Below are 26164 nucleotides of genomic sequence, written 5' to 3'. Positions count from 1 at the left end.
CTCTTGTTACAGTATTATCAAATTAAACAGCAGCCAAGGAAGGACCTGCTTTGGCTAACACGTTTATGAATAAATAAATAATAGGAACATTAATAAGGGATCATTATAGGTCCCACATTACCTCCTTAACTACATTTTAAACATCGATAAATCATGCATGATAGTTGTTAAATATTCGTACAGGCGAAGATTAAATCTTTTAATGCCTCTGAATTTTCAATCAGTCGAGCTAAATGCTAATCAAAATGACCCAAATACTGTATATGTGGTGCGGCAGATACAAAATCATGATGCCCACATGCATAAACATTCATATCCTTGAGTCAGATTAAACTTTAGCAAATTCAAAAATAAAAGATATCATCAATAACTGCCCCAAAGTAAAAAAAAAAAAAAAAAAAAAAAAGGTTAATTCAATTACATTTATAGCCTCTTTCTGGTTACTGAGAATAAGCTATATCACTGTATTTGATGTTACCCTTGGTAATCTCAAGCAAACGATATTGCAGAGAATTTCAGCTCACTACACCCACGCTAGCTTGTTAAGCTACATGCACAAACACCAGAATTGACAGGTATGCTCCTGTGTTCAGAAAAGGGGAATCTTTACTCCAGTAAATCACAACCCACTTGCTACATCTCAAATTACAATTTTGGTGTTAGCCTGCACTAACAGACCGTGATGTTAGTACTGCAGCTAACCCTGGAAATAGCTCCATGTTACTGAAGGGGCTAGCTTTGATCATCCTGTGTGCATTCGCCATGCTCTATCTGGTTCAGACGACGAGCTGTGAGCTTGGTTATCTCTCCCTTCCACACTGACATCTCTGCACACAACCTGAGACAGGGTGGAGAACTAATTGTGCTAAACACTGCTGTATTATACCCGCCGTTTTATGGGATCTGCAGCTGAGACAGCAGGGCAGAATAATTTAAACTGAGTGTAAAGAACATCAATGACTGGCTATCGGAGCATTTATTTCTCATTAAACCTGGTAATCTGTAATGATCTGACTGTGCATTTGACTTTTATAAGACAAATAGATCAGCACTGGGACCATTATAGCCCAAAAACACATATTAGGTCAAAGTCAGATCAGTTGAATCAGCTGTAACAACATTAACAGGGTGGTTTCTTCCAATCACTAAAAACTCCCCCCAAAAACCCCTCTCCACCCTGGTGAAGATGAAAATGATGCTGCCAGACTCACCATCCTGTACTGTCCTCTTAGCTGAGCTAGAGTGAGCTTTATTTCCTGGGTCTCCATATCTGTCAGGTTCAGCCTCTCGCTCTAAAGAAAGACATAAAAAAACAACAACAGAATAATTAGGATAGTTCACACACCCTTAAAGTCATAGTTCAAAATGTGCTTATTTGCATGAGAAGAGAATATTGTAACTTCTATGAAAAGAACTTTGTGTCATATTTGCTGAACTGTCACAGTTTCCACCAAACACTTTCAGTATGGTACCTTTGGAACCAAAAGTATTCCCTCAGTCATGGTACCTAGTCCCCAGTGTTTCTACTGCAAACCGTACTCTTAAATGTGGGCGGGGTTTTTGTCACTCACTGCTCCTTCCAGCACTCACTGTATTTCCTCCTTTATCAGTCTGCACTTCATTTATCGTCCACAGAACGAGGCTGCACACCAACATTTTCAGAACAAAATAAAACAGGCTGCAGTGAGAGTCTCTCTCCATAGGATATTTTAAAAAATCAGGTTTGTGCATTTAGTCCTTCTCAGGCAAGATCAGGGGTTAAGTGCTGCCAGAGCCCACAGGGACAACGCTCCACGTTTAAGGATCCACTCATTACAAGAAATGTATGTCATTTAAAAACTAATGGCATGGTCAAAGTTGTCACAGTGAAATTTAAGGTGTGCTGATGGATTCACGTCGTCAGCTCATGCACTGAATAACATTAAAAGTAAATATTCCACCTTAAAAGTCACCGGCAGTCGGGCCAGTAAATTAAGTTATTTTTTTCTACGATTCCAGCTGGTGCAAGAAGCAGCAAAACATCCTTTATTTCATAGTTAAAGTCTGCTAATAAAACTCCCTAAGTTATCAACAGTGGTTACACAAGCTTCAAAACCAGCCACAACTCTGAGCAGAGTGACTGTCCACTATTGACCAATCAACAGACTGCAGTGTTCAAAGCTCCACCTTTTAGTACCAGATCTGTGCGCAAGGTACCCCAACAGAGGGGTGACCAAAAATGGGGACGGTGTGGAAAGGTTGCATTGGTACCATCCACAACTTTTCACAGTGGAAACTGAAAGGCAGTGCACTGAACTGCTTCAGTACTGCTTGCTACTTTGGAAATAGGGTTTAAATCCACAGAGTAGTTCATTAGACAAATAGTCTGTAAAGAAAAAATATAGTCAAAGTCAAGGAGTCTCTAACGCAGCTGTCAATCATGTCAATCACTTTATGAACTGCTGTCAAACTGTCAAAGTAGGCAAAGCCGATCAAATAAAAGATTCAAGATTCTGTTACTGCATCGCCTATTTCTCACTGCAAGTGTTTTCAGAAACATATTTTAGTGTACTGTTTAGCTGTAAAATTAGAATGTTTGCTACCTGGCCATCATGTTGGAAACAGTCAAGCTCAGCACTGCTCACCAGCTGAAGCAAATATTTTTTTTTTTTTCCACAGATTATCTGTATCATGTACCACTGAGTGGATATAGTGATAGTTTCAGCAAAGTTACCAACTGTAGCGTTAATGGAGCTGGAGCCAGGAGATTAGATGAGAGGAGATTATACAGCAAGTACATATAACACAACACATCATTAAAAACATATATTTATAAAGTATACAATGGGCAGGGAGCAGCAAATATGTTATATAAATAATAAAAGAGAGCACATCTTAAAAAATAACAAGTGCTCCCTGATGCAGTCATTTTGTGTTCAATGCCTGTTTGGCAAAGGGAATAAAAGAATGATTGTGTGTGTTCAGGTTGGCCCTTGGGACCCTGAATTGACAGCCAGATGGGAACAGCTCAAACTCTGATGGGGGAATTCACAAAAAGATTGCTGCTAAACCTGCATAAATAAGACAAAAAAAAAAAATCTCAAAGCACGTACAATGACTGAAATGGTCCCCTAACTGTGCTGCCTAGCAAATAGCTTCTCATTATTCCTGTGCAATTTGCACGTATTTAAATTACGTAAAATGCATACATTCTGCTCACAATAGGCCCCTTTCTATGGAAATGAGTCTCAGTGCTAAAATAGTATAATTCCTAAAAATCAGCAATTTATTGAAGCATAAATCATGCAAACTTCGTATACAGTTTGAAAGTGCGCATTTATAAACACTAGCAGCACTGATAGACTTTGATATTACATTAAAATACAGTTTCTTTCTAATGTTTAACATCTTGTTAAAAGTTCTTGCCTGAAGTTTTGAGGAATGCCTCTACACCTCGTCGGTCAGGACCTGTAGCTCGTTGTCGGAAAATTTCAGTTGTTCCGTCTGCTGTGTTCTTGGCTTAAAGGAAACGTATACTTTGCCACATAGATGGCAATCAGATGCAAAAAGGGCAATATGTTCTCAGCTGTAAAAGTTTAATGGCGCTGTAATATCATTAGTACAGTATCTTTTGTGAGACGGATTAGATAATGATGAAAGTGCTTTTTTTGTGAATTTATCCTTGAGTGTGGTGGGTGTGAAGTATCTGCAATTATATGTTTAGTCTTTCGGTGCACAGCACTGTAAAATATATTGCAAAGTCATCTCTGCTGCAACTTGTCAACTAGCTTAGCATAAACACTGGAGGGAAGGGGAAACAGTGTGTCTGGCTCTGTCCAAAGTTTAAAAAAAAAAAAAAAAAAAGTCACATTTAGCTCTCTAATTAACACATTTCATCATTTTTGTCTAACCTTTAGACAGACACTAATGTAAAAACTTATACTTGGTTCACACTACACCACATTCCGACGGTCACTATATCAGATTTGGTGATCTTGGAGTAATTAAATCTTGCCATGACTTGGCTGACAGACAGTCTTTTACGATGTGCATGATGTCATTGAGGTTTTTTTGTCCTATTTTTAATATTATTATTAGTGTTTTTTCAGCCACTGTGGCTGTTCATGTGCTAGCTGAAATGTTACTGTAGTAACGTAAAAAGCGCCAACAGATAGCAGGAGCTGCATTTGAAGTACTGCATGTAAACTATGCAAGTGAATCCTCCACAAGTTCCTGCAAATGTTTCACAATAAAAACCTGTTTAGAAAATTAAGGGATTCTCTCAACTGACAGGTACAGGCAAACAGATACAGGAAGTGTTCAGTTTGAAATGATGGCGTGATGCATTAATTTTAATAAGGCAAATGTGGGTAGATTACAAGTAAAAATATAAAAATTCAAGGGGAATGATAAATAAAGGCCCGTTTCTAATGTAGTCTGTTTCAAATGAAGCTGGTAGCCTCTGCAATTGTGGTGAGTAAAAGCCACTATTTTTAATTTTCTTACTTTATGTCCTCCATTATGAAGAAATGATATTCTTTGCTAGCTTGATGATAATAGCAGTGCTCATCGGGTTGACAAAGTACCTCTGCTGTTTCACACCATCATTTTTTTCCTTTTTTACTCTGTGTGGTAACATCCCTACAGGAAATATGTAAAAGTGCTGGGATGCTGTTGATATACAGTTGTCCACAGCAGCAGATCGCTCTGTGTTTCTTTTGGTCAAAATGACAGCTGTGATGGGAGAAGTCATGAATTACAAAAAGAAAATCAAACATGCTAGCCTATCTGTTGGAACGTCTGCTACTATGACACACTTCACAAGATGAAACAATGGATTATTGCATACGACACCCATTGTTGTTCACGATTCAAGCCAACAACGGACGACACAACATTGTGCTATAATCGGGCTGACATGAAGTAGTGTGAACCTGGCATAACACATAAAGTCTCTGCTGGCTGCCTGGCATTACTGCGCTTGGCTTTTGTTTGCCAAGAAACAGTTCAATGTTACAACTCCCCTAAAACCTCAAGTTGTATTACCATTTTTGTTAGATTAAATAAAAGAGAGAGAATGTGTTATTTACTTAGGTTTGGAGCTGCCGCTTTATATTTAAACTTTGGCGAGAGTAGGCTAGCTGTTTACCCTGCTTCCTGTCTCATGTTAAGCTAAGCTAATTGCCTCCTGGTTCCAGCTTTGTAACTGATGCACAGACACGTTGGTGGTATCAATTTTCTTATCTAACTCAGGTCCCCAACTTCACAATCTGAAACAAGTATGTTTTGATATAATGCTTTTAATCTCCTGAAAGACATTCTGAAATCCCGAGCCAGCCTGGGCGGCACTGCAAAGTGACACAAGCATTACTTTTCTCGTCTGAAAGGAATAATCATCGCAGCGTCATTACTGAGCACAAAACAAGTAGACTCAGCCAAGAGAATTCAAAGTAATGCACCTATCCCTCTCGATACAAAAACACTAATCCATCCTCCCTCTTACACACACACACACACTGCAGTACAGCATCCCATATGGAAGCAGGCCAGTGATGGCAGAGCCTCGGGGTGGGAACAGAGCAGCCAAACACTGAGTTACAGGAAGTTTGTCATGTCTGTCTGTAGGCTGTGACATTAACACCCTGAGATGATTAACTCCCAAACTCATCCATCTCCAGTATTTATCAGCCAGCAAGGCTTTTGAGGAAGGACCGAGCATGGACTGTATGTAAGACTAGGAAAAAGTAAAGAGGTGTGTGTGGAAAGGCAAAAGTTAACTTTGTTTTTTGTCAATATGCCCTCTATTCATTATTCTTCCACTCTTTCCTTTTGCTCCTCCCTGCCAGGCCTCTCTTCTCCTCATTATTGGATGACTTTCTTATCTCTGAGTTATCCTGCGTGCAAGCAATCTCTCTCAAGTGCTCTCTGTAGGCCTCATGTCTGTATATCTTTGTATCTCCTCCCTCGAGACTCTCTGATGCCACTGTCACTTTCGCAAGCTGGCATTTAGCCTGAGGGCTTGTGCTATGATCGCTAGCAACGGCTGTCTGCTCACATCCTCTGAAGTTTATTTATCCTAATTTACGATGATCATTGGAGGCTCTGCAGTCTACGGGGCACAAAGGGCAGAAACAAAACACACACTCATACACACAAGTGCACAGTCTTCCCTCTGTGTGATCTACTGTGGTGTGTATCTCTCCTTGAAAACAGCCTGTTCAGCACCGTTCACACACTGCAGTCCATTGATTCACAGCTTCATTTTGCTGTGACTTTGTTGTTGGTTTTGGCTCTGCCTTTTTAAACTGGAAGTGTAGGGCAGTTACAACTCACTCCTCTCAATGCGGCTCCGTGTGCCAACATTTACCCTTTCTCAATCACCATTTCTCTCGGCCACTAGTTCCTCTCAGCGCCTCTTTCTTCTTCCACGCCATTTCCTTTTTTCCATCCTAAACAGAAATTTAACCGCTTTGCTGATATGATTGGTTTCATCTGTTCATTAAATTAACAATACCCTTGATATGACTGTGTGTATTTCCTTCCTCTACGTCTCAGCAGGCTCCAGGTATCATTGATTACCACCGGTGAGTGTGTGTATGTGACTGGTTAATTTACTGCAAACGCCTGAAATCACTGTAGCGTGTACGTGTGCGTTTCAGCTGATAGTCCCATTTATGTGTTAAGACTCAACACTGCGAGCGCTCACCCCTCTGAAAGAACGAGATAAGAGCTGAGCCGAGGGTCATGGATATTGAGTCACTTTTTATGATGCGGCCAACAAGCCATTAAAATCAGAGCGGTAAACAATGTTTAAAGAACGCCCGGAGAGCGAGCTACAAACCCTTAGCACATTACAGTGAAATGAGATATTTGTTCTTGCTCCAACTCACACTCCATTTAATACACAGACCTGAGGTGCTTACTGTTGTTTGTTGTCCTATCTGTCTCTTTACTTATCAGTTTCTCTCTTTCTAATTCTTTTAGCTCCTCCAGGCGCAGATCAAAGATGGTTATATGAGAATGTATTAAGAAGCAGTGACAGAGTTTGGGAAGATTAAAGATGGACCGATGAGGGATGGGAGCAGACAGACAGCATATCTTCAGAGAGACAGAGGCTTAGTGAGTTTGAGAAAATAGCTGATGAAATATAAAACAACGGCGAACACTCTGCTGGGAAAACACAATGTCACGTCTAATCAGGCTGATTGGCAATTTGGAAGCTCCAGATTTTCGAGGCTTTGTTTGTGGCTGCTACTGCCAAGCCAGAGTGCATCACAAATGGCTTCTGTTTCTGCTGCCAACACGGTTCCCATGGCAACCACTTATTCACTATGTAATCTAATTAGGCAAACGGACAGGAGTAGTTAACACCTGAAAATTGTGAACTTAACTTGTATTGTCTTCTCTCTGTCTTTGTCTGCATTGTGTCTTCCAAGCGTTGGCTGCCAGTTTGACTCTCCTGTGCTCCTCTGGACAGGCTGCGATAATCGGGCACCGCCTGCCATTTGCAATCCTCCCGTTGACTCCCCCCTCGCGGATAATGTATTGCAATCACAGCCTCACAAATGTGTTGGACATGCCCATGCACAAGAAGTGAGAATGAAATAACTAGAATACTGAATCTAACAGTGGTCTTGCTGACAGTACAACTGTTATCTCCTGCCAAGGACTCTTCCGCTCCTCTTGTCTCTCTGTATCTGTGCTCAGGCTTAAAGGCCTTTTCAAGGCAACTCTCCAACCACTGCAGATGGGACCGAGCAGAACATAATGCAGATGTAGAAAACCATAAATAACATTCAGACTTCGACTCTTGAAGAGGGCTGAGCTGACCAGAGGACACACGGTTATAACATGGTGCAGCCTTCAAAAATAACGACAAAAATAACACAGCATCAAGAAGTACTGAAACCTTTACAGTCAAATGATGCCTGCATTTGATCCTTTCTGTACCCAGATCTAGAAAAAAGGACTATTTGTATTGTTTTGCTTGCAGCCAATCACTGCAAATGTTCTTCTATTTAGTGCAACGTCAGCTACAACCAGTCTATGCTGTGGTGAAGTCGAGCGCAGTGTATATTTATGGAGCTGGCAGTGCAGCGTGCAGAGATGCCACCAAAACCTGTGGTGTCTGGTGACATTTTACGCAACTGAATGCTTAAATGAAGTACTCTATTGGTATCGGTGTCAATTTAAATATAAACTATGAAGGATCTTCCTTAAAAAAAAAACAAGTAATCCTTTTCAATCATCACGTATGACCCACTAAAAGTGTGCGGTGGTGTATCTTCCTGCAGAGACTCTGCCCTTTGCCTGTATTTTTTTCTTATTTGCTGTGTTTGGGATGTGGCAGGGCTCGTACCCCCACAGCGCTCTGGTGACGTCAGGGCTTTATAAAAAGGTGGTGACATTGTGTCAGACTGTAAGCAGCATGCATCCAAAAGGCACAGCGCATATACAGCAAGGTGAAGCAGAGTGAATCTGGGGTTTACTTTCCTTTTTCGCTGGCTCGTGTGTTCACAAACAGTAACCGACTATCCTTCATAGTTTACCTTTAAAGGTACTGGTATTGTAATTTGTAGCAGCCAGCCAAAAACCAACAGACTGCTCCTTTATTGCACAAGAAAGGACTGCTGACACTGTGAGGGTGTGGGTGTGGCAGAGCAGAGAAGATGATAATTGCTGGCACCTGGGTGAGAAAAAAAACCTCACAAAAGCAGCATGGAGGAGAACAGTGAGAGTGAGAGTGACAGAAGGAGGTGATAATGTGAAGTTTTGAATCAGTATCACTCTACAAAGAGAACAGTGATGTATAAAAAGTAAGCAGAGCAGCAGCTGATCGCAGAACCAGCTGGATTCTGTAACATCCTGAACAACAAGGCATTACTAGAGGTGTGTTGATCCCTGGAGCAGATGGGAGGGATTGAATCTTGTTCAACAACCTTGGACCTGTTTGGGTGCAACTGTGGACTTTTCCTTGCCTTAGTTGGGCCATTAAGATGAGTCTTCTTTTCCTGCAGTCTCGGCTTCTCTCCAGGGTAATTTATATCACCCCATCCCCTCAGTTACTTTACTTCTCATCTCCTAGACACAAACAAACACTCTGTGTGGCTATATGGACAACAGTAGACTTTGCTTGTGTGAGCGAGTTTATAGAATTGACATGACCAGACCAAATAACAAATGTTAGTCAGTGTTAAATCTCTCAGCTAATTTTTGATTTCCAGCAACAACAATTAAAATGTGTCTGAACGAAACTGGATAAACCAATCAGAGAGACAGTACATACACAGTACACCGGAGACAGACAAATTTAAAAAGATTACAACATGTAGAGCATCAGTATGTCTGTGAATGAGTGTTGGAGTTTTATGCCATCAGAATTTGAAAATAGTACTTCAACAGAATGTTCTGCAGCCATTGTGGCTGTTTACAGAAATGCAAGTAGGTATAACTGCAGCTGCAGCAGCAACACGACTGGCCCACCTTAACCTACACGCCAGTCCACAATCAGCCCCCTTCGCTCCTTGGCTCAGAAGTGGATATTGCTAAGTAATTGACTAGCTAGCTATAAAGTATTATGTTAAAGGAGAAGTGATTAAGGTTAGGGTAAGGGTAATGGGAAGGGTTTCATCTCAGCATGAGGGTGCACAAGCCAAAACTGACATTGTGTTTTTTAGAGCAAAGTTCGAAGGCGCTGCAAGTCAGTCGTCCTCCGATTCTTGTCCAATATTAGGTAACTATTGTGACTGGCCCGTCCAGGGTTGGGTTGAAATCTGTTTGAAAGGGAGGGAGACCAGAAGCTTCTGCCAGATTTATGTAGTTCCTAGCTAATTTCTGCCTTCTTGTAAATGGTAAAAGTAAATGTCAGGACATAGCTGATATTTTAATGAGCACAAGGCAGCCACTCTCACTCCAGATTGTTGTACTCACTTACAGGTGGGTGGAGAGCGAAATCAACAATCATAGTGTGCGTGTGTTTATGAGCTCACTCTGGGTATTGTACGAACAAAAAAGTCCAACGTGGGTGTGTGTGCTCATAATTCTTTGCCTGGTTAAAAAAATAATGGATTTTGCCTTAACAATAAAACTGATTTTAAAAGCCTGAGATAAAATTCAAAACAGGTTGTTTGCTGAAAGTTTTCCACCAGCAGTTTACTGAAATGTACATAAAAAACTGAGGAGTCCGACAGAAGAGGCGAGCTCATGGGCAAGTCAAAGGGCTGTGATTAGTTCAGACAAATCTGCGGTAACAGCAGGAAAAAGGGGAGCATGCGAAGACAGCAGAGATAACAGCAAAAAAGTTAGAAAGATGTGTGCTGGGGAAATTTATTCATGTGGACAAAACAAGGTTACAATGACAAAAGTCCTCCCACTGTGGCACTGATATATTTTAATGGGAGCTGACGTTTTTTTTTGTGTGTGCTTTAATCATTGTTTAATTTTGTTATAATCACAAAGCTTTAAATTTTAATAGCAAGAGCTGTAGCAGAGCCAATTTGTCTTAGAATATGGATAGTAAAACCTGCAGGAACACGCTTATTTTATTTCTTTAACTTTCAGAAAGGCCAGTGAGAGAAATGTTGCATGAGACATTGCTTTGAGTCACAGAGGCTGCAGAGGCTTTGGCTCTCTATGGTAAAACTTTTACCTTTTTCCATGTGACATTACCTCTCACTTATTGCTCCCGGGCATGCTTTGGGGAGTGAGTTGGTGCACCATGTACATAAAGCCCTGATCTGAGTACAGCAGATGTCTGTTTAATCCACTCACTGCAGGACGAGCTGGGCTTTCTGGGACACAGGCCAGTGTCACCCACACACACCTACCTGCTCACACAGCTATGGAGTATGCCGAGCATTCAGCATTCAGCATTAAGTACGACATGTTCGGAGGCCTTACAGGTTACCCATCCATGACTGGCAGATAGACAGGTCAATGAGCTGTCACCATGGAAACAAGTTCATGTGGTGAGAGATTCTTCAATCTGTTCTCAGGCGTGATGGAGACAAGAAGGGCTGTAACATTTATGTGGAGCATGTACTTCCTAAAACTCTGTTTAGTTTATTGATTTAATGTTTTCCGGTCCTTTAATATCACGCTCTGTGCACTTTGACCAAAAGGAGCAACATTTGAAATACAAATTAAGATTTGCATTTTTCATCTCACTGGGGTGTGCTGTTTCAAGAAGTTTAATGAGCAGCCACAATGAAGAACAAGCCAACTTTACAGCACTGTAATATTTTAGCTGAAATATAGATACATAATTCATATTATTCACAAGTGTTAAAAAATATCAATTTATCGATACATATTGACTCTGGAACTGTTTCAGCATTCATTTTCCACGTATTGATACTATCGTTCTCATTTCTCTTCCTCTCTTCTCACAAGTTGACACACACACACTGCTGCAGTGCCCCCATAGTCCCGCCTCTTCTCAACAAGTCACAGTGCTGTCTTCATCATTCATCTCATTCCATCCAGTTACATGTAGGCTTTTGTGGCATGGTTTGGTTTTGTTTTCTACTTGCACTTTATTGCCTTGTGAATATGTCACAATCTTAGTCTAAGAACACCGTTTTCATTCATAAAAGAAAAGTTTTAATTATTGTTAACGTCTACTACAGTCATTCTGCTGTTCTCCGCTATTAACCAAAGAAAAATAAGTCATTGTTGTCTTATTATAGCTTTGTTATATTCATATATTAATTAAAAAATGTAAAATGTATGTCCTCAATGTCAATTTTTCCCTATGCTATCAAACGTAGTATTGAACATTTATATTTTTCAAAGTATCATATTGAAGTTAGAAACATCTGTATCAAGACAACACTATATTTGAATTTGAATATTTTTAAAAAACAAAAATCAAACAAAAGCAAAAGTTTGAACATATTTCCTCAATCCAGCCAAATACAAAATGCTTTAATTAAATATTTATCTCACACGAAATAACTTCCCATCTTAGCCACAGAGATCTGACAAGCAAGAAACTTGAGACTGTCAGCTTTATAGATCTGAATGACAGTGTATACTATTAAAATGTGGAGAAGATCCCAACTGAGTCACCGTGACATGGTCATATTGTACTTTCTGATGGATGAAAAATGTTTGAGCGGAGCTGGAAGGGACAGCATGTTGGTGAGTCTTTCTACTAAAGATTTCCCTCAGGGCAAAAGAAGCTGATGAAAGTAAAGCGAGAAGATGAGACCACAATTACACAGGGGAAATGTGATAATAATAACCAAACCTCTTAAAATATTAATCAGATACGTATGAAAAAGACAACAAACAACTAATTCTCACAGGCCTTTCGGTGTGTGTGTGCATGTGTGTGTGTTTTTACGTCACTGTGTGATGTTGATTCACAGTCGCCCATTGTTCATCATTATGTAATTTCCATCTGATGAACTCAATACGTCAGAAACAATAGAAAACTCAGGAGAAACAATGAACAGAGACACAGGCGTGTGACGTGAAGGGGTGGTGAGAGATAGATGACCTGAAAATATGAACAAGAAAACTGATGAGAGAATTTAGAGAGCGTGAGAGTGATGTTTAAAGAATAGGCAGACGGGGGGGGAGAGAGAGAGAACTCTGTGACTGCAGTGAGGGAGACACACACAAAGCAGGGTTGCAGGGCACACTGTATTGTTGCATGAATATATTTTGTGGGAAGCAGCACTTTATATAAGATTCTGTCGGTTTCGTAAATTGCCTGCCAGCAAAAACTGACAGAAAACCTCACCTCCACATGACGCTTAGTTTGTGACTTCTTCAGTTTTCCAAACACAATTTGCATGTGAGATTTTCTTATGCTCAATGTGTGCTCTGAATGTTGCACCCACCCTGTTATATAAACAACAAAGGAAACTTGTTTATGCTGTAAATGTTCACAAAGCAAAATGTATTCACATATGTTGGCGTGAAAGCCATTCTACCCACACTGTACTATTTTAAAGCATTAACCAACATCCTGCTGTGCTGGTATTTAAAAAGCACTTACAGTATCACCTTCATCATACACAGTCTCTGCAGCAGCATATGTGGTGGCGGAGCTTCAAAGGGTACAAAAACTTTCAGAAAAGGACGCCCAAATCAGCCAGATTATTTTTCAATCTAAAAACAAAACAGGCTTCATCATCCAAAGGCAATCATCAAACCATAGAAACAGAATAACAGTAGAACGGACATTCCCATTCAAATCAATGTAGCAGGGTCGGAGCGGCGGTCATTTTATATCCTCCTGATATCCAAACTGTTGTTTGGTATGCATTTTTAATTTCTGCTAGCTATTTGGGATCAGTAGGACCTTATAAGTATGAAAACCAAATGAGCAGTGGAGTAGAAACATAACATTTTTAAATGAGCATATAAGCATATTCCTGTAACTGTCATCTCCCTGTTTCTTGTGTTGCCATGAAGTTCACGTTTGTTGAAACATGATATACATAGGTCTACTGTAGCTGCCTCAGAGGAGCGAGTGAGAGCTGCTGCCCATAGGACATTTCAGAAGCATTGAGAGACTGCAGAGCTTAACTACGTGCAGATCAGCATATTTTTACATCTAATTTGGTGAATTAAGGGTTTATTTTGACCAAATCAGAGCTGGTGGTTGTTGGAACCATTATTATTTTGTTTCTGTCAAGTTTGAATGAAGTGTGGTTTTCGATGAGATAACAAGGCAATTAAGCTAATGCTAGTTTGCTTTTCCTGTTTAGACTGTGGTCAGAAAGCACAGGGGCTGGAGCAGGTACTCATTTCAGAGCTGACCCCGGTCGCTCCACTCAGTAGTCGGTAAACAAAAGACGGTAAACTTCTGCTGGTCTTGAGGAGCTGCAGCTTTTATTAGCCCACAAACTATAAACTCTACTGTACATTCACTCCTGATAGCTTCACCACTAAACCTGAACTCTGCTCTGCTCTGATTACTCTCTCCTGCTCTCTCTACCCCAGACACACACACACACACACACAAATTCTTGTACTTCTTTCTTTGCGAGGACCCTCACTGACATAATGCATTCTCTCACCCCTTACCTGAACCCTAACCATCAAAACTAAATGCCAAACCCTAAACACAACCTAATTCTAACCTGAACCCTATAAACAGGCCTTTGAAAAAATAAAGACCAGCCAAAATGTCCTCACTTTGCAAAAATGTCCTCATTCTGTTGCTAAAATATGTGTTTTGGTCCTCACTGTGTAACATGTACAAGTAAACACACACACACGCACGCACGCACACACACACACACACACACACACACTGGCTGCACCCTGAGCTATTCTCCAAATGAATTACGCTATTCTCATAACATTAGTCTTAGTTTGGTGAAACACTGGAGCTTGGATTGGTGTACGGGGTGTATTTTTCTGTTTAATAAGGAAAATAGATGCACAAATAGGCCAAAATGGAGTTCTTAAACTAGTGAGTGTGACACACTTTACAACCTCCCTGACGTGTATTGTCACGGTAACAACTAACAATCACCCTTTTCTTTTGTGCTCACAAAATGACCGCAGAAAACACTTCTAGTCTCATTCTGTGTATCAAACCTACTGTCAGAAGCAAATTACAGAACTTCTATTCCATTAAAATACACATAACAAAGTGCATTGTTTCCCAACATCCGCATCTAATATGCAAAAGGCTTCATAAAAAGGCTGTAATGTTACACACTGTTTAGTCTCAGGAAAGCCATTCATACCAGCAAACACACAGGCTGGGAAAATCATACTAGCTACAAACAAAAGACAGAAAACAATTATTTGAAATCAGGCCGGCTGTCGCCAAACAGATACAGGAAATCAGAATGCCACGGAAACCAGCACTACATGCAAAACTGAATCAACAGTGCAATCCTGACATGTTGATATTATCAGTATACTGATGAGCTGGAGCATATGTTCGTTTCAGAAAGGCTAAGCAGCCAACTGGCCCTACAGACTGTAGCTGATTCTGAAGTTTTATCAAATTCTGTAGGATTAGCGTGGATTCAAATGCATGTTTACCAGAGCTCCACGATAAGCTACAAATCAACTGCTGGACCTCATTAAGCCACAAGACGTCTGGAAAACAGATTTACCACTGGTGGATTTGATCGCTTGCTGTTCAGTATCACCAACAAGTAATTTGTGATGCCACTGATTTCATTCATTAGATGCTACAGAGGGAAGCATTAATCGCAGAGTGATTCATCAGGGGAAAGGATTCTCCCCCATCAACCTTCCCGCTGCTGATTAGTCTCCAAGGGCGACCAGTGACTCATTAGTCAAACTGAGATCAGCAGGTGGTGACTGATGGCGCCATCATTTCTGCTGTATCGACCCCCAAGTAAGAGCTGTGATCACACTCGTCACATCAATGTAATTTTTGTCATCTGAGCATACACACGAGATTTTTAACAAGTCCTCCAACTCATATCAACACATAGGTTGTTTGTTCCTACCTGCTAATACACCACAGGAGTGTTGCCTAAATTAGCATCTCTGATGGTTGCATTTTGAAACACGTGGTTAAGATTGTGAAACGGTCAAAATTTGGTTAGGTTTAGGCGACAAAACTACTTGGTTAGTTCAGGAAGTTATCATGATCTGGGTTCAAATAAGTTAGTTTGTTATGTAACTTTATGAAGCTCTCGTGAAAGTTCAGTCAGGAAGACTTTACTTTTTTCTGTGTAGGTCTGTACTTTATTTCTTATACCATCCGCCATTCACTCCTCACATGCATGCTCACCTATAATATTTTGCTGTTGTTGTCAAGGGCTGTCAATTGAGACATCAGCTGTTCTGTCAGCTGATCACAATTAACCAATAGAACAGCGACACACCTCTTCCTAACATCTTACTGCTTCTTGTTTTAAACATTATTCTCTGTCTGCCTGTAGTTCTTTCATGCTGCAGTTGTGCGCATCCTCCACCTCCCCATCACCGCCTGGTCTTTGCAGATTCATCAGCCTCATCAGTCATCAGCCGCCACCACCACCACCACCGGTGTCTGATCTCCATGGGGGATTTATCTTGCTCCTGCTCAGATGCCCCTTGATTACAAATCTCCCTCTAGAGTCAAAACCCCATAGATTTTCTGTCAAATTGTAATTATCACATCATCTGTTAATCTGCACACTTGTAATCTGTATAAAATGATCTTTACTTCATTTACCTGCGTCTTCCGATTGAAATGTAAATTAACTTCTATTACATACATGACATAAGTATGTTACTTAAGTTAACTTAGCATACAAGTTAAAATAAGTCAATGTTGACTTTTGGTTACACACACAACATAAACAGTGGTCTCCTGGGTCAAAGACCAGTGTTTGCTTGACCCATCTGTCCACAGCCTCCCAACACAGACTTTGTTACTCTTTATACTACATCACCTGACTCCCTCACTTCCTCCTTTGCTCCGGTCATAATTTTACGGTCACTGGAGAGTGCTGCTAGAGATGGACTGATATTGGATTTTTACAGGCTGATTTAATAATGATAGTTTGGAACAGGAAAAAGAACACAAAGCAGAAGGGACCTGCTTTCTTTGGAGCTGTATCCACTGATCAAGCTCCTTTTTGCTCCATTTAACACAACCCTCCCCTCCTCACCTCCAGTTGGTGATGTAAGTCCCTGCATGACTAGTGAAGGCCACACAGCCTTGGGCCACAATCGGAAGCAAGTTCTGTCGATAAAGATAGTTTGTAAATTGCCCTACTGGCACCAATTAATTGGCCAAACAGATAAGTTGGTCATCCTCTAGTCGCCGCCTAACATAAATAGTGGTCATAATAAGCTCCTTGTACAAACAACCTTTGGGATTGTTTTCTGGGGAAGGACAGTCTCCAGACAAACAGCTTTATTGAGGAAAGGGACTGAGGCAATTTCAATGCCATGCCCTGCATTGACTGACTTAAATTCAAAAGCCTGTCATGCTGACAGTGGCTGGAGTCAAAAGTTGAAGCCAACACTTTGGAGTGTGATGCCTGTAGTACCAGCTGGGTGAAAATGGGACCCACTTGAGGCAATTCGAACACATGCAAACAGCAAATGTTTCCTACGCAGACCAGATTGTCTGATTGATTCCCATTATTTATTCACTGTCTAATTGTTTTGCTGTCCATTACTCCCAGGTGTGCTGTTTGTGTGGGAGTAACTGCACTGTGCATAGCGCTGTTAGCAGCTCTGCAGCAGGGGAGCAGTCACATTGTAGCTGAAGTGTAATGCTGCAGCAGAACAAGGCAAAAAGAAGACTGAGGGAAAAAATTGTTTTATGCACTGCCATAAAGAGTGTAATTGGCACAAAGCTGCTCTGTGCTTCAACCACATTGAATGTGTCTCTAGAGAAGTGCACAGATGCCACATTCTCAAGAGGACAAAGTCACCTCACGATGTTCTGTCAAAATGTTGCAGTGACTCACATGCATGGAGTGTGGTGTGGTGTGGGCAGTAAAAGCCAAGAGACATTTTAGAGGAGGAAAGGGCTTTCAGGAAGAATCTGAAACGTTTTTCAAAACGTGGTAAATGTTCAAAGACATGTATAAAATGGTTTCTACTGTGAGCTTCTAAAGACTGGGCTTAACTGCCTCCCACCACAGTTACAGGAGAGCTTTGGGTAATTGCATCATGTCTTGTAGTTTTGTAGCTCCGGCCATCAGTTCCATTGGACTCACCAAAGTAATTACTGAAATCGCTTGCTAAAAATAGATCCAGTGGGGCAACAAACATCAGTGGTCAGTCATGCATGCGGGCTGAAAACAAACCCCCGGGTTAGTTAAACTTCAGTGGATTCCTCAAATCAAACAACATATTATGTTTATCCAGTTATAAAAGGACACATAGGAATGTTTTCTGATCTGACGTCCCCATCGGCAGGACGATGTCATTTGTCTGTACCTTCCAAAACTGATAGTCTTCAATATTGAACAGCAATTGTTTGTGTTTTGTTTTTTTTATGCGGCAAAGCTAGGGTTAAGGTTTGATTGGGTGTGGCCAGCAGACTTCACTACAAGCTGATTGAATGTAGAAACAGATAATAATCTTTATGCTCCACAACCAGCCACCGGTGATGTGACCAGCGGAGTTGCAGTTGACACCATCAACCCACTTGAGTTGAAGTCAGACCAGTCAGTTCACACCGCTTGCAACCTCTGCAACGTTCTTAAGCAATTTTGTCTTGTCATGAATCATCAGTCTGAACTGTGCTTTACTATGTGATGGTTGTTGGATCATTATCTCCATGGTTACAATAATCTTGGAATGATCAGGGGCTACCTTAAAAAATCTGCATTGCCTGTCAGTTGGAAACAAGAATCGAACCGTGGTCTCCTGAGTTAACGTCTGATATTTGGTGACTAATCCACTGATTTTGACCCTCTTGAAGACTTTGTCATTCTATAGTAACGTGACCTGACTTCCTCCTTTGCTTTCATCATAGTTATTACAGCTGCTAGAGGGCTATGCCACTTGAACCTAAACACAGTCTTTAGAATGTCTCTAAACCTTATTTTAAAATCACAGAAATGAAGGTAACTCTCTGAAGTTGCCACAGTTGGTTGCACTTGCGGTTTAAGGAGATATTAGCAACAATATACGGTTACACTCACATTTATTGTAGTTTAACCCCACAGTAACATAACTGAGACTGTTAACGCCCTGCATGATTGTCCAACTGTTTGTGTTTGTTTCCCACTTGGCTCTATTTTAGCGATTCCCTGATCTCATCAATAAAGGCGCTGCTATACTTTATCTGAACTGAACGTTGGACAGTTGAAGATTTTATAACCCCCCTCTCCCCACACCTATCCCACAGCAGAATTGAGCGAGCTGTGTCCATCAATCTCTGCAGCGTTCCAAAAATCCAACACTACCGCCCACCTCACACAGGGATCAGCCAGCTGTGTGGAGGTGAGACAGAAATCAGAGTTTCAATTTCTCTTTCAAGCTCTCTTTTTTCTTTCATTCTTTACAAAACTATTTCTGTTACTTTTCATGCTTCCACAAGTGCAACACTGGGTTTTGTTTCCACCTCGCCTTCGAGCGTGGCCATTTGGAAAAGCTATAAACAATTTTGCCAGTTCTCCTCTGCCGCAACCTGACCTTTACTTTGGCGAGTACAATGTCATCCTAACCAAAGTCATAAAAATAACTCCCAAGTTGTAACAAACTAAAGTTATCTTTGAAAGACAAGACATCACCGTAGAGGAACAAAATACTTGCAAGCGAAGTGTGACCTCTTGTTTGAGCGTACATCCAGTGTGCATCATTTCTCTCTGGCAGCGTCTCTACACATTTTCCATTTAAAAGTCCCATTCTTTTCTAGACTTAAATTTCCAGACTTCTCAGAAGATTTTTCAGATCAGATTTGGCATCTCGGTACAAACACCACTTTATACTTACTAAACTGACCAGCTGAGTTGTGGAGAATACAACAGAGCTAAAAATGTGTAGCCTCTCCATATTGACAAAAGTCAAATCATTTATATTTGTCTGCATTATCTAAGCAGCTAACTAACATTAGCTCAAGTGGGTAACAAACAACCTGGTTTAATACATCCAAAGAACTCACAGAAAAATTAACTGCTTGCCAACCAGACCAGGCTTCTAAATTAGACAGGCCTTTATTTGTCAAAATGTGTAGCCACACTTGTCTAATAAAAGGGACTTGCCGTTTAATTGAAGTTTTATAGTTAACTACATACCTGCATAAGTCATAAATGTTCAGATAAGGTTAATATTGGGTTTATTTGTGATGCTATGTTATTAAGCAAAGATACCAATGTATTTTCGTACTAATGTCTGAATTTGTTTGGGTTAAAAGGCACTTGGGGCAGAGCTGTTTTATAGGCTGTGACGTACAGGTGTAGAGGGTGCTTTGTGTCTGAGATTGCATTCGGTCGCATGCCATACTTCTTGCCTTTTTTTGACCACACCAAGCTTGTGCTAGCCTGCACTCTCTCACACAGAGGTGAGCATTTTGGCTGCACTGGCTGCCTGCTCCACATGCCATTAAAAGCACTGTTTGTCAGCCTATGATCAATTTATTTTGAGAATTCTGAATTTTATATTTTAGAAAACAAAATAGGGACAATAGTCTGAAAACAGACACTGTTCCATACTTAAAAGGTGCTCCTTTTAACACCCATCACTGTAACCTGTACTCACTTGTCAACTGGCCATCACTTCACTCCCGTACACTGATCCACTGGTATCACTTCATCTACACGACCATTACTGTAAACACCCCTTCATATCTCGGCTCACTACTCCGTATCAGCAACATCAACCGTAACCTACGCTCCAGCAGTTACATTAACCTGGTCATTCCAAAAGCCCGCACCTCCTCTGTGCTGCCTCTTGCCCAGGTCGTCATTGTAAATGAGAAACTGTTCTCAACTGACTGACCTGGTTAAATAAAGGTAAAATAAAATAAATAAATAAATAAATAAATAAATAAAATAAATTAGCCAGACCTGTAAATTGCCGAAATCAAATTGCTTATTTTTCCATAATGTGTAAGAACCCTGCTCTGGTTATTATCTGTAACAGTCAATGTCTTGTCTCTGGCCTAATTGAATGGAATATTTGTACAGTAAAGACTTTAGTTCAAAGATACAGTGAAGCTGGATACAACTCAAGGTTTGGCCTTGTTAGGAAACAAAGCCTTCATGTTTGGAGAGGAGTGTGTCATCCATATAGCAGCTCTACAGTAACAACTTCTTCTGTTTGTACAATATTGTTTGAGCATCTAAATCAGGCCTCTGCGCTACAACTGGATTTTGGAACAGAAGATTTCTCCACAACATCTGATGTATTTAGTCCCTGGTTAGAAGAATGAAGCTCTGTTTACTTTTTGTCTTTAGTTCTCTCTCAGAAATTTGATGAAGTGAGGCAAGGCTGTTCTCATTAGGCTCAGTATCCACGAGGAGCTGGCCCAGATAAACCTGCTCAGCAAGTCTTTCCCTGAAGAGTTACAGTTACTGTGCTAGATATGCAAAACCGAGCCAGCACGAAACAGACCAAACTCAGTGGTAGAAAGATTTAAAGTCTGTTGTGCTGTTCAGAGAGCTGCAGTCCAATCAACCCCCCAAACTGTGTGTGTGTGTGTGTGTGTGTGTGTGTGTGTGTGTGTATGAGTTTCAGTGTGTGTGTGTGTGAGAGAGAGAGAGAGAGAGACAATATGAGTGTGAGCGAGAGTAAGCTAGTGTTTGCAATTATTGAGTTTAGTCAAGAGTTACTGGTGGTCTAAGAGCATTACACATTTGAGTGTGATTGATAAAGTGAACTTGGCGTTGTTGCCATAGTGAGTCCATAAGCAGCACGTAACTGTGAAAAGTAGCAGCATTTGGCCTCATGACACACACACACACACACACACACACACACACACACACACACCTATGTTTAAAGAGGTGATTGGATTTTTGGCAACAGCTTACTGAACAGCGCAATGAGTTCATTTGTAGTGCTTATAATTTACGCGCTGTAAACTGTACCATGAAAAGACTGCAGAGTGGAGGATGATTGATGTGAAGTAAACATAAAATAAGTTTACCACACATGCGAGCCTGAGTATATTAACACTGATGCAAACTGAAAGGAGCAAAGTTATTATTAATTTTTCATACCATAAACACATTTTGAAAATTACATTTCTGTGTATTTTCTTTATTAACTTACTGTTTTGAATCAACCAAAATCAAAATATAGTGGATGGCTTTGCAATTCTATCACATAATGAGATACAGTTTTCCCCATTGATGTATATGATATCATTTGCATTTATTTACTACCTTTAAAGCAGATGGCTGTGTGTAATGTGTAAGGGTGCTTTCACGCCTCAGCTGTGTGGTTTGTTTTAACCCAAAACAAAGGAATACTTCGCACATCTATTTCCAAACAGGTGCGTAGGAGAGGGACGAGAAGAATAAAACTTGTAGAAAAAACTCCCGCACAGTGTCTAACTTGCAAAAATAATGATTTTAATGCAACGTTTCAGTGACTAAATTTCTGGACAACTTGTTGTCTGGTCAGCTCAACATATTGTTCACCTTCCTCTTAAATATTTCATTGACAGAAACACTCTTGGATACAACCATTTTGACCACCTGACATTTGATCATAATGTTTGGTGTGCTTGACAAAGTGCAGTGTGAATGCTGACTGAACCAAATGAAAAATGCAACTTCAGCATTTTCTGTTTGTTTTGTGTTAGATTATTGCGTCAGTTTGTATGTTGCTTTAAATTGGTGGTGACAGGTCTGACACTACTGCAGAGGATGTAAGATACTCTGTTTTTAAACTTACTGCTGTGCAGCTGTGCAGGAAACTGCTGTGTTTCCTTCTGCTTCATCTCTTTATCTTTTGTCACTCGTCAGTGTAGATATTTGTACAAAACAGGGAATAGAACTTCAAAATAAAAGCTTTTAGAGCCACATGTATGATGTATGAGTGTAACAAAGATAGATGGTCTTTACTCAAACTATAAGTCCTCAAAGTCATGTTGTTTGAAGTTGAATGGGGGTGAATGAGCCTGACATGTTCAGCATAACTAATTAAGAATAGCTTCAGTGATGGCTTTTAAAGGCAATTATCTTGAAAAGAACAGAAAATGTAAAGTCCTTTAAGGTCTTTGTCCTGTGATAATGATGGTCACATTAGCCTGTGTGTGGGAAGTGTTATTTTTTTCTTGCTAAAGTAAAAGACCCTCTTGACTTAATTAAGGATAAGTGCATTACAGGAAGAGGCTAAATGAAGATTCCGTCTGAAGCATCATCCCTGCAATTTGTCACCAAATTATTCTTCTGTCAGTACCGTAGTTTGTGATTAGCCAATTTCCTCATTTGGATCAAGATATACTGTGTGGTTACATAAAACAAGGTTTAAAATCTGACTTAATGCCAACTACAGACACTATTTGGTCAGCACCCCACAAGTATCGAGGTGTGATATCTACCCTCAGTCATACACAGTGTGCATTGATATAAACATTAGAATCACACACACTCATACACAGCAGGACTCACCTTGGTCCAGAGACTTGGCAGGAGCCCAGCTTTTGAAGTAGTCATCCTGAGTGGAAACACAACACAAGAAACTGGGTTATGAAAAAATAACTTGATGCCGAGAATATCATTGAATTATTTTTCAGACCAGAGAGAGAACAGCCTAAATACTAAACCAAACTAGTGAGAAATCCTGTCCTCATTCTCCTCTCCTTTTGTTCTTTCTGTTCATACTTGTGTTTTGTAAAAATGAGTGATTGCAGCAGAGAAGGAAAAGACACAGGGAGGTAAAAGCTTGTACAAATGTTTTAAAAATAAGATACACAAAAATGGAGAAACCTGCAGGAGACACACAGGAGAGTAAAGAATGTTACACGCTCTAGTAAATAATGGGTTTTACCTAGGACACACACATTTAATGTCAAGGTCAAAATGGACTTGTGCTCTGATAAACAGTTCATAAAGAAGTGTTGTTGTTGTTAATAGAAAAAAAAATGACAAGAGGAGCGGTAGTGTTACAGTTTAGCTGCTGGGATGCTCCCAAATTCATATTTGAAGAAGCACAAGTAGTCCACAGTCAGGGAGAAAGCCTCTTCAACAGCAAATACTAAAACAGAAAATAATTGGCTTCTCACAGCTAAGCTCAGTTGAGAAGAGGTTTGGATTTGTGAAGCCAAATACACTTTGATTCAATGGCTCTATTCAGAGTGGATTCCCTGCCCAGCTAGAGACATCTATTATTGCGCAGAGCAATTAAAACCCCTATTATAAAAAGAACCACGGCTTAAACAAGTGTTTCATACAAATCACACATATAGGTGTAAGAAATGGTGGTTAATAGTGTAGGAATCAGCTTACAGGTTTCATACAGACTAGTATTGCCAAAAATATTGGTTTATCAATCATATCAGTTCTAACTGTCCAAGAGGGTTTCAAAACTCATTTTCAGCAGTATTGATCCACTGAAACCAGGTGCACTTTTTCGCACTCTCCTCAGCCCCTTTCCCACTGCACAAAAACCTCTAGCACCTACGAACATCTGGCTTTTTAATGTAATGGAAACATTAAATAACAATGGGAGATTAACACCCGGGTCAAATGAATCTGCGGTAGTCATGGGTATTTACTGGCACCAGCTGCACTACACTAATCATAGCCCTTTTACTGGTGCGAAGCAATGACAGACCACCACAAAATACCATCCATCTGCCCAAGCAGCACTCAAGCATTGATCCAAACTAGTCTGCACCGAGTTTGACAGAACTAAACTAGTTAGAGTTATAAAAAAGAGTAACCACCATAATATTTTCATTGACCTCCATGCAGCTTTCTACTGTTTACTAACCTGTTTTCGTAACGCCAAACATGACACATGAGTAAAAAAACAAAACAAGAGCTGTGTACACCGCTTTTGTCTATTGGCATTGGGAAAGAAGTCTATAGCCTATTTTTAGCGGCTTTTCCTGAGTTTCAAAAACTTGCATATCCTCACCACTTTGGGTGGAATAAGGGTATAACTGTTAATGTTTACTACAGTCATTTTGCTGTTCTCTGCTACAAACCAAGAAAAAAAAAAATGTATAAACCCTTGTTATATTTATCATTTGGTAAAATTTTCCAACTGTCTATGCCAATTTTCCCTGTGGTATCAAAAGTGGTATTGAATATTGATATTGTTCAAGATATTGTATTGTAGTTAGAAATTTCAGTATCGTGACTACATTCATGTAAATAAAAGGCACCTTTAAAAACACCCAAGGTTACCTTACAGAGCAGAAGATAACATATGAAGAAGTGGTACAAGTAGTGTAGGTAGTTTTCAGCTTACAGTGATGCTTACAGTGACGTAGCAGTCAGTGTTGAGAACAGCAGGTGATCAGCTGATTCATTGGGGATACAATGCGTTATAATCCTGTCTGAGCCTTCACTGTATAAGCGCTGTGGGTGAGATATTTGCATGTTCATATCAGCCCCCCCACTTAGTATTAAAAGGCAAAGTTTATGGTAAATAACTCACTTTTATGTAGTTGTAAGCTGAGACTGTACAAAGTAATGGACATAGCTACTGTGACGTCACCCACTGGTTTGTGGACTGCCATTTTGAAGCCTCAAGTTGGGCATTTTGGGTGTTGCCATTATGATTTAGACTAGAGGCTGGAGCTGTGGATGAGCGAGGGATGGATCTGACTCATAGGCTGTAGTGGCACTTTGCAGACAGCCTGTCACTCAATCTGCCCTGCTCTTCAGTATGCATTACTTTAAGCCTTAATAAAATGTAAACAGGTTGTATTTGTCGACAATTTCAGCTTCTCCTATGATGGTATGTGAGATCATTACAACACTATTTTACTGTACTGTCATAATAAAAACGTATATCAGCATACAACCACATCATAGTGTGTCTAAACCATTAATTAAATGTTTACTGCTTATAAATGCTAAATATGGGGGGATAAAGTAAAGTTGTACCAAATAAGGTTTGCACTGAAGTGTTTTCTTTGCAATGTGAGCTATACACGGCAATAAACAAACACACACACACACACACACACACACACACACACACACACACACACACACACACACACACACACACACACACACGAACACACAGACAGTGGTGGCGTCTGCATCTAAAGTAGTGCCCAGAGCGAGGCATATGTGTGTCAGCAGGGAGTGAGCCTGTGTCAGTGACACTATGAGAAAGAGGCAGAGGAAACCTGCTGGGTTTGAAAGCAGGATCTCTACCTCCTTTATTATTGAATTAAAGAGAGAGATGGGGAGGGAGGGGAGAGAGAGCGAGAGACTAAATTAGGCAGTTGTAGGAAACAGTCCACAGAAAATGGACAGTTGACCCACTCATCCAGTCCTTGTTCTATAAATGACAACTGCCGGCATTTGAGCCAATACAAAAGTTTGAAATGAGGAGATGAAACCTAATTAGCTTCTCCCTTAGGTCCTTACTTCACTCATGTCCTCACTTCTTTTTTTCCCTTATTTTATGTCCATCCCCCCTGCTCGGTCTCTATTATCAAATTATCCTTTATGGCTGTGAAAGTGCAAAGTAAGATGTTACTGTGGCAAAAAGTCATTTCCGCAAAAGTTCCAAGTGAGGCCGGCTCCATTTGGACAAATGTGAGACCATTACATTTTTATTTTATGCTTATACAGTGACAATGACTTCCCAT

The 26164-nt window shown here is 40.4% G+C and overlaps 1 protein-coding gene across 3 annotated transcripts in view; it reads right to left on the bottom strand.

Annotated features, from left to right (window-relative positions):
• Positions 1-26164, bottom strand: part of spock1 (SPARC (osteonectin), cwcv and kazal like domains proteoglycan 1) — a 154314-nt gene that overhangs the window by 53068 nt on the left and 75082 nt on the right. For 2 of the 3 annotated variants that reach the window (XM_049586472.1, XM_049586473.1), the window contains exons 3-4: positions 22998-23043; positions 1212-1292 (exon numbers count right to left, since the gene is read on the bottom strand). In XM_049586472.1, the coding sequence (XP_049442429.1) occupies positions 1212-1292; positions 22998-23043 (127 nt within the window). The remainder of the gene's footprint in view (positions 1-1211; positions 1293-22997; positions 23044-26164) is intronic. The other variant, XM_049586474.1, reaches the window with a different exon arrangement.

The sequence above is a fragment of the Epinephelus fuscoguttatus genome, linkage group LG9 (assembly GCF_011397635.1).
Source record: "Epinephelus fuscoguttatus linkage group LG9, E.fuscoguttatus.final_Chr_v1".
Lineage (NCBI taxonomy): Eukaryota > Metazoa > Chordata > Actinopteri > Perciformes > Serranidae > Epinephelus > Epinephelus fuscoguttatus.
Note: the sequence above shows the minus strand (reverse complement) of the source record. Positions and strands in the feature narration are given on the sequence as shown.